The sequence below is a fragment of the Nerophis ophidion genome, linkage group LG05 (assembly GCF_033978795.1).
Source record: "Nerophis ophidion isolate RoL-2023_Sa linkage group LG05, RoL_Noph_v1.0, whole genome shotgun sequence".
NCBI classification, from domain to species: domain Eukaryota; kingdom Metazoa; phylum Chordata; class Actinopteri; order Syngnathiformes; family Syngnathidae; genus Nerophis; species Nerophis ophidion.
Window position 1 is genome coordinate 34838495 of NC_084615.1, and position 12919 is coordinate 34851413.

The following is a 12919-nucleotide window of genomic DNA, read 5'->3' on the forward strand; positions in this document are numbered from 1 at the left end:
CTCTCCGCCTTCGGGTGGGGGGACGGGTCCTGACTGTTGTTTGTGCTTACGCACCAAACAAGAGTTCGGAGTACCCACCCTTTTTGGGTACACTCGAGGGAGTACTGGAGAGCGCTCCCTCGGGTGATTCCCTTGTTCTGCTTGGGGACTTCAAAGCTCATGTTTGCAACGACAGTGAAACCTGGAGGGGCGTGATTGGAAAGAACGGCCACCCGGATCTGAACCCGAGTGGTGTTTTGTTATTGGACTTTTATGGCAACTAGCAAATCATAGCAACTACAAATATGTTACAAATATGCCCTCTAATGGCTTGGGATGAAATCCATCCATCCATTTCCTACTGCTTGTCCCTCTCGGGGACACTGGGGGGCTGGAGCCTATCCCAGCTGCACTTGGGCGGAAGGCGGGGCACACCCTGGACAAGTCGCCACATCATTGCAGTGCCAACACAGATAGACAGACAACATTCACACTCACATTCACACACTAGGGCCAATCTAGTGTTGCCAATCAACCTATCCCCAGGTGCATGTCTTTGGAAGTGTGAGGAGGCCGGAGTACCCGGAAGGAACCCACGCATTCACGGGGAGAACATGCAAACTCCACACCGAAAGATCCCGAGCCCGGGATTGAACCCCAGACTAATCAGGACCTTCGTACTGTGAGGCAGATGCACTAACCCCTCTTCCACCGTGAAGCCAAAAAACAGGAACTAATAAAGTCTGAAACTAACAGAACATAACAAAAACATGATTCGGACCACGGATCATGACAGGTACATCTTTTAGCTTCCTTACCCGCTTCGAACCACGGCACTTAAACCCAATGGAAGTGACTGTAACAGCTCAACTAAAGGTAAAGGCCACCTTTCTACAAATAAAAAAAAATGAATTGCCAATGTAGTTTTTGTGATCCTGCTAACAAATTAATAAGCAAAAGTAGTTTTTCTCACTCCTTTGTGCTCAGTGGAGGCATGAGAGATCCAAATACCGTAAAAGTGAACCTGTGCGGTACTGATGACAATGTCCTCCTGCTCTTTTGCAACAACCGTCTTCTTGCTTTAGGAGAAAAACACAGATCACATCCGTCAGCTAAATGGCGCTCTTATCTATCTTTTTCACCTAGGATGCTAATTAAAGATAATAAACCCGGCAGATCATTTATCTGCTGCTCCAAACGGGCCGTCAGGTCCGCTCCCCTCGCACTCGCGCACATGTGGCCGGCCCGATGGTGAGAGCACGTCCACACATGGCTCTTGGCTGTGCCGACATGCAGGTGCTCGCCGCACATAGAAAGTTCACGCTGTGATGCGTGTTTACACAAGCAATGAATGATAACGCACGAGAAACAGACACACAAACACGTAGATTGATTTGTCGAACTTATCTTTCCGTCTTTTTTTTCCCCCACTGACTTATGGTTTTACGTGTATGCATGACATCACCATGAGGGTAATGTTTTCATCACCTTGTATATAATGCGATTGTGAATGTTGTCTGTGTTGGCCCTGTGATGAGGTGGCAACTTGTCCAGGGTGTACCTGCCTTCCGCCCGAAACGCAGCTGAGATAGGCTCCAGCGACCCCCCGCGACTCCAAAAGGGACACGCGGTAGAAAATGGATGGATGGATAATAACTGTTTTCTTTAATACTAAAGCATATTCCACCTAACTTTGTCAACGGCCTGAGAAACAAACTGTTAAATTGTGTAACCAGAGATTGTTTTTATGTTTTTGTTAGCTGTCTGCCACTCTGTAATGTACATTGCTGCCCCCCTCAGGATTGGGGGAAACATACAACTCTTGAAATGTTCAAATTCGCTTTTTAGTTGTCATGGTTTTTATTACATGTAAAGTAGGTTTAGATTTTTCACATTTCTTGCTATGATCCATCCTGGAATTTTTTTGTAATTTTTGACTACTCGCCCTTACTTTTTCAATACTTTAAGGTAAGGTTTTAACTAGGGCTGGGCGATATGGCCTTCTTTTAATATCTCAATATTTTTAGGCCATATCGCGATACACGATATACATCTCGATATTTTGCCTTAGCCTTGAATGAACACTCAATACATATAACCACAGCAGTATGATGATTCTATGTCTCTACATTAAAACATTGTTGTTCATACTGCATTAATATATGCTCATTTTAAACTTTCTGCAGAGAAGGACATCACAACTAAATCCATTAAACAAAACTGTAATTATCAAACAGTTATTAAGCAGTGACAAAAACATTCATGTCATCGCCAAAACAGAAAGTGCAAGATTGTTAGAGACGTTTTAAAACAACCTATCAGGGCACTTTTGTGCATGATGTCACTAAGATGAAAACAAGCTGAGCTGCCACCTTATCGTCGTAGAGCAGTTTGCGTGTCCCAATGATCCTAGAAAGCTATGTTGTCCGGGGGATTTATGCCCCCTGGTAGGGTCTCTTAAGACAAACAGGTCCTAGGTGAGGGATCAGACAAAGAGCAGCTCGAAGACCTTTATGAAGACGACAAATCATGGACCCAGATTTCCTTCGCCTGGACGCGGGTTACCGGGGCCCCTCTCTGGAGCCAGGCCCGGAGGTGGGGCACGATGGCAAGCGCCTGGTGGCCGGCCGGGCCTGTTCCCATGGGGCCCGGCCAGGCACAGCCTGAAGAGGCAACGTGGGTCATCCCTCCAATGGGCTCACCACCCATAGCAGGGGCCATTGAGGTCGGGTGTGATGTGAGCTGGGCGGCAGCCGAAGGCAGGGCACTTGGCGGTCCGATCCTCGGCTACAGAAGCGAGCTCTTGGGACGTGGAACGTCACCTCACTGGGGGGGGGGGGGGGGAAGGAGCCTGAGCTAGAGCGCGAAGTAGAGAAATTCTGTCTGGATATAGTCTGACTCACTTCGACGCACAGCAAGGGCTCTGGAACCACTTCTCTCGAGAGGGGTTGGACTTTCTTCCACTCTGGCGTTGCCGGCAGTGAGAGGCGATGGGCTGGGGTGGATATTCTTCTTGTCCCCCGGCTCAAAGCCTGCACATTGGAGTTCAACCCAGTGGACGAGAGGGTAGCCTCCCTCCGCCTTCGGGTGGGGGGACGGGTCCTGACTGTTGTTTGTGCTTACGCACCAAACAGCAGTTCAGAGTACCGACCCTTTTTGGGTACATTCGAGGGAGTACTGGAAAGTGCTACCCTGGGTGATTCCCTTGTCCTACTGGGGGACTTCAACGCTCATGTTGGCAACGACAGTGAAACCTAGAGAAGCGTGATTGGGAAGAATGGCTGCCCGATCACCACTTGGTGTTGAGTTGGCTGCGATGGTGGGGGAGAATGCCGGACAGACCTGGCAGGTCCAAACACATTGTGAGGGTCTGCTGAGAACGTCTGGCAGAGTCTCCTGTCAGAGAGAGTTTCAATTCCCACCTCCGGAAGAACATTGAACATGTCACGAGGGAGGTGCGGGACATTGAGTCCGTGTGGACCATGTTCTGCACCTCTATTGTTGAGGCAGCTGATTGTAGCTGTGTCCGAAAGGTAGTTGGTGCCTGTCGTGGTGGTAATCTGAGAACCCGTTGGTGGACACCGGCAGTGAGGGATGCCGTCAAGCTGAAGAAAGAGTCTTATCGGGTTCTTTTGGCTCGTAGGATTTCGGAGGCAGCGGACAGGTACCGACAGGCCAAACGGTATGCGGCTTCAGCGGGTGCGGAGGCAAAAACTCGGACATGGGAGGAGTTCGGGGAAGCCATGGAAAACGACTTGTGGACGGCTTCGAAGAGATTCTGGACCACCATCTGCCCCCTCAGGAAGGGGAAGCAGTGCACTGTCCACACCGTGTATGGTGGTGTTCTGCTGACTTCGACTGCGGACGTTGTGGATTGGAGGAGGGAAAACTTCGAAGACCTCCTCAATCCCACCAACACAGCTTCCTATGAGGAAGGGGTGTCTGGTGAATCTGTGGTGGGCTCTCTTATTTCTGGGGCTGAGGTTGCTGCGGTAGTTAAAAAGCTCCTCGGCGGCAAGGTCCCGGGGATGGATGAGATCCGCCCGGAATTCCTTAAGGCTCTGGATGCTGTGGGGCTGTCTTGGTTGACAAGACTCTGCAGCATCGCGTGGACATCGGGGGAGGTGCCTCTGGATTGGCAGACCTGGGTGGTGGTTCCTCTCTTTAAAGGCCTACTGAAATGAGATTTTCTTATTTAAATGGGGATAGCAGGTCCATTCTATGTGTCATACTTGATCATTTCGCGATATTGCCATATTTTTGCTGAAAGGATTTAGTAGAAAACATCCACGATAAAGTTCGCAACTTTCGGTGCTAAGAGAAATGCCCTGCCTATACCGGAAGTCGCAGACGATGACGTCACATGTTGAGGCCTCCTCATATATTGTTTTTAATGGGAGCCTCCAACAAAAAGTGCTATTCGGACCGAGAAAACGATAATTTCCCCATTAATTTGAGCGAGGATAAAAAAGATTCGTGTTTGAGGATATTGATAGCGGCGGACTAGAAAAGAAAAAAAAACAAGTAAAAAAAAATAAACGCGATTGCATTGGGACGGATTCCGGACTTTTTTTAGACACATTAACTAGGATAATTCTGGGAAAACCCTTTTCTTTCTATTGTGTTGCTAGTGTTTTAGTGAGTTAAATAGTACCCAATAGTCGGAGGTGTACGTCCACGGGTGTGTTGACGCGCAGTGTCTCAGGGGAGTCGACGGCAGCTGTACGGACGGCACAAGCTCAGCTGATATCCGGTAAGTGGCGACTTTTTAACCACAATTTTCTCACCGAAACCTGCTGGTTGACATTCGGTAGGGATCCATGTCCGCTTGACCGCGCTCTGATCCATAGTAAATTTTCACCTCCAGGAATTTTAAACAAGGAATCCCTGTGTGTTTGTGTGGCTAAAGGCTAAAGCTTCCCAACTCCATCTTTCTACTGTGACTTCTCCAATATTAATTGAACAAATTGCAAAAGATTCAGCAACACAGATCTCCAAAATACTGTGTAATTTTGCCGTTAATGCAGACGACTTTTAGCTGCGTGTGTGCGCAGCGCTCATACTTCCTAAAAACCTGTGACGTCTTGCGTACACCTCATCATTACACGACGTTTCCAAGACGAAACTCCCGGGAAATTTAAAATTGTAATTTAGTAAACTAAAAAGGCCGTATTGGCATGTGTTGCAATGTTAATATTTCATCATTGATGTATAAACTATCAGACTGCGTGGTGGGTAGTTGTGGGTTTCAGTAGGCCTTTAAAAAGGGGAACCGGAGGGTGTGTTCCAACTATCGTGGGATCACACTCCTCAGCCTTCCCGGTAAGGTCTAATCAGGTATACTGGAGAGGAGGCTACGCCGGATAGTCGAACCTTGGATTCAGGAGGAACAGTGTGGTTTTCGTCCTGGTCGTGGAATTGTGGACCAGCTCTATACTCTCGGCAGGGTCCTTGAGGGTGCATGGGAGTTTGCCCAACCAGTCTACAGGTGCTTTGTGGACTTGGAGAAGGCATTCGACTGTGTCCCCTGGGAAATCCTGTGGGGAGTGCTCAGAGAGTATGGGGTATAGGACTGTCTGATTGTGGCAGTCCGCTCCCTGTACGATCAGTGTCAGAGCTTGGTCCGCATTGCCGGCAGTAAGTTGGACCCGTTTCCAATGAGGGTTGGACTCAGCCAAGGCTGTCCTTTGTCACCGATTCTGTTCATAACTTTTATGGACAGCATTTCTAGGCGCAGTCAAGGCGTTGAGGGGTTCCGGTTTGGTGGCTGCAGGATTAGGTCTCTGCTTTTTGCAGATGTGGTTCTGATTGCTTCATCTGGCCAGGATCTTCAGCTCTCACTGGATCGGTTCACAGCCGAGTGTGAAGCTACCGGAATGAGAATCAGCACCTCTGAGTCCGACTCCATGGTTTTCGCCCGGAAAAGGGTGGAGTACCATCTCTGAGTTGGGGGAGAATTCAAGTACCTCGGAGTCTTGTTTACGAGTGAGGGAAGAGTGGATCGTGAGATCGACAGGCGGATCGGTGCGGCGTCTTCAGTGATGCGGACGCTGTACCATGAAGAAGGAGCTGAGCCGGAAGGCAAAGCTCTCTATTTACCGATCGATCTACGATCCCTTCCTCACCTATGGTCATGAGCTTTGGGTTATGACAGAAAGGACAAGATCACGGGTACAAGCGGCCGAAATGAGTTTCCTCCGCCGGGTGGCGGGGCTCTCCCTTAGAGATAGGGTGAGAAGCTCAGTCATCAGAGAGGTGCTCAAAGTAAAGCAGCTGCTCCTCCACATCGAGAGGAGCCAGATGAGGTGGTTCGGGCATCTGGTCAGGATGCCACCCGAATGCCTCTTTAGGGAGGTTTTTCGGGCATGTCCGACCGGTAGGAGGCCACGGGGAAGACCCTTGGGATTCCCCGGGAAGAGCTGGACGAATTGGCAGGGGAGAGGAGCGTCTGGGCTTCCCTGCTTAGGTCGCTGCCCCCGCGACCCGACCTCGGATAAGCGGAAGAAGATGGATGGATTAGATTAGATTAGATTAGATGGTACTTTATTTATTCCGTCAGGAGAGTTCCTTCAGGAAAATTACAATTTTCAGCACAATCCCATTCAAAATCAAACAAACATTACAGGGAGACAAAACAGGATCGCTGACGGGTCTACTGGCTTCCAGTGCCCCTTACAAAAAAGATGAGAAACAGGTAAACAGGGTGGGGGGGGGGATAAATGGGAGAAAAAAATAGAAGATTAAAGTACAATTAAAAAATCGGTCTTAGCCTGGGCCCTGGAGAGGGGGTGCAGATTGAGGCCAAGGGAAAAAACCAACTCATAGCCATAGTACACATCCCTCTTACATGTGTGTAAGAGGGAAACATCAAACATCAAAAAACACAGAGGACATTAAAGACATAAAGCAGCAGATACAACCAGACACTTCTACATACAGCTATGAATAAAAAGTAAAAGAAACATATCCACTGTGGTGGCCTCTGCAGTGTTCCACGCCATCGTCCGCTGGGGCGGAGGGAGCAAGGCCAGAGACAGGAGCAGACCCAACAAAGCAACCAAGACAGCCGACTCCACTCTCGGCCAGTGTCCAGTCCGCATGGATGAGCGATTATACGTCCAAGGAGACTGAGGTGTCCGACACCTGCTCACGCAGCCAAGACACCGCGAAGCCTCTCCGTCCCAGCGCTCAATGCTAGCTCTGCAGCTCTGTCCCCTCATCCACATCTCCTTCAGTCCCTCCAAACCGATTCCGGTGTGGCAGAGACCCAGCAGCTGGTCTCCATGGCCAAAAGGCTCCCGGGAGGCAGATCCAGAAGTCCACAAAAAAAGCACCACAGAGGTCACGAAAGTGCCACCCCTTGTCACACAGTCCCAAAGGGTCCCGGACAAAAAGGCAAAAAAATATACTAACACATGAAAACAAGAGGGAAACACAAAAGGATGACACAAGAGCACAGAGCTCCTTCCAACAGCAGCCACTACACCAGCGCCATCTTGGGAAAAAAAAAAAAGGATATTAGGATATTTTTGTGCATGTCACTAAGATGACATATCAAAACATTACTAAATTAAAGTGCACTTTTTGTACAGAACACCACTACAATAGTTTAAAACAAATAAAGTGCATTTTTATGCATGATTTTTTGGGCATCTGACACCGAATGGAGATGTTGGCATGTTGAGTAATCACTCTTCATTCTCTAGCAGGTGACTTTTCAAATTATGCTACATATTAGCAGTAATGCAACTTTTTGTAGCAACGTTTTTGCACCACAATTGACAAATTATGATTGTCTGTTTGACATATTCCCACTTGAAGCCAAACCACCGCTAGACGATGGACCCCCTGCTTTTTTTCTTGGCAATTAATTCTTCCTTTATTTGTTACCAGATTCGCACCTTCTTTCTCTCGTATTACCACTCGCACAGCTCCGCTAGCATCACAGCTAACGTTACTAATGCTGCTACCTCTCTGCTCCGCGAGGGCGTATACGTATGTGACGTATGACGTGACAGTATGTGACCTGTGTAAGAAGGTGTGCTTGCTGTCTGTGAAAAGGAGACACAAGAAAGAGGGGGACAAGCCTGTAGTGTAATGCCCGCAGGTAAAAGAAACTGCGCAAGAACGTATACTCGAATATCACGATATAGTCATTTTCTATATCGCACAGAGACAAACCTGCGATATATCGCCCAGCCCTAGTTGTAACGATACAGCAATTTATTTTCCTTAGATTCAACTACAAAAAAGTGATTGGGGGGCCAAGGTGTATGTGTGTATTAATTATATGTACACATTCAGCTGTAAAAATCTACTGTACAGTATGTGTTGGGGTCCCTTTTTTTCAGGAACACTAAAACCAAAAGTCACAATGTCTGATAGAATTCTAAAAACGTTATGACAGACCACCAAAAAAAACCCAAACGCAATTTTACAGGTTTTTACTGAATGTGACACCCAAAATGTACATGAAAAGAAAGTGGGATTTACAATATTAACTATGAACAATAAAAACACTGAATATTAACATATGAACATCGCTCCTCTTTTACTACTCAGACCAGCTCCTCGATAGTTGTGTATAGGGCTGGGCGATATGGCCTTTTTTTAATATCTCGATATTTTTAGGCCATATCGCGATATATGATATATATTACGATATTTTGCTACCCTGAAGGGAATTAGCGGTAGGAAATGGATGGATTTATGGATGGATATATTTGTCTCCCAGTATGTGTGGGAGCCAGAGTACAGCCCCTGCCACCCAGAGAGCCCAACCCAAAAAAGAAGGTGTGGCGCAGCAAGGCCGGCCAGCGACAGGAACCCCAGAGCTGGGTCCACCTTGCCGCCCGAAAGGGCCAGCAACAGGCCGTAGACAGGCGCGCCCGGCAGACGACAAGGCTTGGGAGAGGCAGGGGACAATCAGCCCCCAAGCCAGCGAGGGACCAAAACCCACACGGGTGGAGAGGCGGGACGCCGCATCTTGAAGGGCCCAGGGACTCTCCGCAGCCAGACGGCAGGACCGCCCCCGCCCCACCAGTGGCCGGGCCTCCACGGGTCCGGCCCTCAAGCTCGAGAGGCCAAGTCGGTCGCCGCAGGACCGCCCAGCACGGGGCTACGGGAACCACCCACCCCACCTGCAGGTACCCCAACGATGGAGATGGAACATACAGGAACTGCCCTGTCGAATCCTCCACCTTAGGGAGGAAAAGATTTGTTAAATTAAAAAATTTTTTTTTTACAAAAATAATAATAACAATAAAATGATAATAATTATTAAAATAATAATAATAAAAATAAATAAAATAAAATACAATTAAAAAATTATAAAATATAAAAAATGTGTTTAAAAGAAAATCACAGACATGCTGACACACAAGGTCACTACCCCTGGCCGAATTGCAGCACTGTGAAATACGGTGCAGTGCACCAAGCTGCCACAATAGACATGGGGACTAGCCCCAGCAGGACCCAACCTAGACGGGAATCCAGAAGGGGTGGACGGTGGGACCCAGGGGCCCCATACACGCAGCGCGGCCGCGGTAGCCTTAGGCGCCAACCCATGCCAGACAAGCAGGCCCAGAGAGTATCCCCAGAGATATATTGTCACGTCTATGGGTTCATGTTTTGTTTTGGTCATGTTTGGTTTTGTTTTTTTTGGACATTCAGTTTTTGTTCTTGCACTTCCTTGTTTTTTTTATTTCCATAGCATCTCATTAGTTTTCACCTTGCCCTCATGTCACGCCCCTGTCCTCATGTCTCACACCTGTTTGTAATTATCATGTCTATTATTTAAACCGGAAGTTGCCAGGAAGTCAGCCTGGCGACTTTTCATATTCCTCAACTGCCTTCATGCCATGCCATTGCTGTATTATCATTCTGTCCATGACACATAAGTTTTTGTTTTTTTAGGTCACAGTTAATGTGTTTCATGCCTTGGTTCTAGTTTTTGTTTTCAGTAGTCACGTTTGTTCTCCGCCATTGTGCGCGCCATTTGTTTGCCTTTTTGTTAGTTAAAGTGTTTAAAAATAAACATGTACTTACATTCACGTCTGGCTCGTGCCAATTTTCCAAGCTCCTCCCCCTTTGGGCGGAAACAGACTGCAGCCTGCCCGGCTTCCTCAGGACAACGTCACGCCACAGTCAGCTGATGACATCACATCTCAGGGAAAAAAATGTTTTCCTCTCAATAATTTTTCTCTTGATCACCCACCCCCAGCAGAAGATTCTAGCACCATGATAAAACATGATCAAAACATGTTCCTAAAAATGAGATCTAATCAGTCACAGCCATTCAATGTTCATGCCCTGCCCCCCAGGACTCAAGCCCCGCCCACATCACACAAAAAAATTTCTTCACCCACTCAATCCAAGGCAGTTGAGGAATATGAAAAGTCGCCAGGCTGACTTCTTAGCAACTTCCGGTTTAAATAATAGACATGATGATTACAAACAGGTGTGAGACATGAGGACAGGGGCGTGACATGAGGGCAAGGTGAAAACTAATGAGTTGCTACGGAAATAAAAAAAACAAGGAAGTGCAAGAACAAAAACTGAATGTCCAAAAAAACAAAACCAAACATGACCAAAACAAAACATGAACCCATAGACGTGACAATATATCTCTGGGGGTACTCTCTGGGCCTGCTTGTCTGGCATGGGTTGGCGCCTAAGGCTACCGCAGCGCGGTAGCTGCAACATTATCGTGGTAGAGGAGTTTGCGTGTCCCAATGATCCTAGGAGCTATGTTGTCCGGGGGCATAAAGTCCCCTGGTAGGGTCTCCCAAGGCAAACAGGTTCTATGTGAGGGATCAGACAAAGAGCAGCTCGAAGACCTTTATGAAGAAGAAAAATCATGGACCCAGATTTCCCTCGCCCGGACGCGGGTCACCGGGGCCCCTCTCTGGAGCCAGGCCCGGAGGTGGGGCACGATGGCGAGCGCCTGGTGGCCGGGCCTGTTCCCATGGGGCCTGGCCGGGCACAGCCCGAAGAGGCAACGTGGGTCACCCCTCCAATGGGCTCACCACCCATAGCAGGGGCCATAGAGGTCGGGTGCATTGTGAGCTGGGCGACAGCCGAAGGCAGGGCACTTGGCGGTCCGATCCTCGGCTACAGAAGCTAGCTCTTGGGACGTGGAACGTCACGTCACTGGGGGGGAAAGAGCCTGAGCTAGTGCGCGAAGTCGAGAAATTCCGGCTGGATATAGTCGGACTCACTTCGACGCACAGCAAGGGCTCTGGAACCACTTCTCTCGAGAGGGATTGGACCCTCTTCCACTCTGGCATTGCCGGCAGTGAGAGGCGACGGGCTGGGGTGGCAATTCTTGCTTCCCCCCGGCTCAAAGCCTGTACGTTGGAGTTCAACCCGGTGGACGAAAGGGTAGCCTCCCTCCGCCTTCGGGTGGGGGGACGGGTCCTGACTGTTGTTTGTGCTTATGCACCAAACAGCAGTTCAGAGTACCCACCCTTTTTGGGAACACTCGAGGGAGTACTGGAAAGTGCTCCCCCGGGTGATTCGCTTGTCCTACTGGGGGACTTCAACGCTCACGTTGGCAACGACAGTGAAACCTGGAGAGGCGTGATTGGGAAGAATGGCCGCCCGGATCTGAACCCGAGTGGTGTTTTGTTATTGGACTTTTGTGCTCATCACAGTTTGTCCATAACAAACACCATGTTCAAACATAAGGGTGTCCATATGTGCACTTGGCACCAGGACACCCTAGGCCGCAGTTCCATGATCGACTTTGTAGTTGTGTCATCGGATTTGCGGCTTCATGTTTTGGACACTCGGGTGAAGAGAGGGGCGGAGCTTTCTACCGATCACCACCTGGTGGTGAGTTGGCTGCGATGGTGGGGGAGGATGCCGGACAGACCTGGGAGGCCCAAACGCATTGTGAGGGTCTGCTGGGAACGTCTGGCAGAGTCTCCTGTCAGACAAAGTTTCAATTCCCACCTCCGGAAGAACTTTGAACATGTCACGAGGGAGGTGCTGGACATTGAGTCCGAGTGGACCATGTTCCGCACCTCTATTGTCGAGGCGGAAGATCGGAGCTGTGGCCGCAAGGTAGTTGGTGCCTGTCGGGGCGGCAATCCTAAAACCCCTTGGTGGACACCAGCGGTGAGGGATGCCGTCAAGCTGAAGAAGGAGTCCTATCGGGTCCTTTTGGCTCATAGGACTCCGGAGGCAGTGGACAGGTACCGACAGGCCAAGCGGTGTGCAGCTTCAGCGGTCGCAGAGGCAAAAACTCGGACATGGGAAGAGTTTGGGGAAGCCATGGAAAACGACTTCCGGACGGCTTCGAAGCGATTCTGGACCACCGTCCGCCGTCTCAGGAAGGGGAAGCAGTGCACTATCAACACCGTGTATGGTGCAGATGGTGTTCTGCTGACCTCGACTGCGGATGTTGTGGATAGGTGGAAGGAATACTTCGAAGACCTCCTCAATCATACCAACACGTCTTCCTATGAGGAAGCAGTGCCTGGGGAATCTGTGGTGGACTCTCCTATTTCTGGGGCTGAGGTCGCTGAGGTAGTTAAAAAGCTCCACGGTGGCAAGGCCCCAGGGGTGGACGAGATCCGCCTGGAGTTCCTTAAGGCTCTGGATGCTGTGGGGCTGTCTTGGTTGACAAGACTTTGCAGCATCGCGTGGACATCGGGGGCGGTACCTCTGGATTGGCAGACCGGGGTGGTGGTTCCTCTCTTTAAGAAGGGGGACCGGAGGGTGTGTTCCAACTATCGTGGGATCACACTCCTCAGCCTTCCCGCTAAGGTTTATTCAGGTGTACTGGAGAGGAGGCTACGTCGGATAGTCGAACCCCGGATTCAGGAGGAACAGTGTGGTTTTCGTCCTGGTCGTGGAACTGTGGACCAGCTCTATACTCTTGGCAGGGTTCTTGAGGGTGCATGGGAGTTTGCCCAACCAGTCTACATGTGCTTTG

At 49.4% G+C, this 12919-nt stretch overlaps 1 protein-coding gene across 2 annotated transcripts in view; it reads left to right on the forward strand.

The window, feature by feature from the left end:
* The window catches only part of tbpl1 (TBP-like 1), a 91335-nt gene that overhangs the window by 39760 nt on the left and 38656 nt on the right, over nucleotides 1-12919 (forward strand). The window contains exon 4 of one of the 2 annotated variants that reach the window (XM_061900668.1): nucleotides 8714-9126. The exons of the other annotated variant lie outside the window; for it this stretch is intronic. Coding sequence (XP_061756652.1) covers nucleotides 8714-8969 — 256 coding nt within the window. The 3' untranslated portion in view covers nucleotides 8970-9126. Of the gene's footprint in view, nucleotides 1-8713; nucleotides 9127-12919 lie in introns of those variants that run through there. 2 annotated transcript variants of the gene reach the window in all.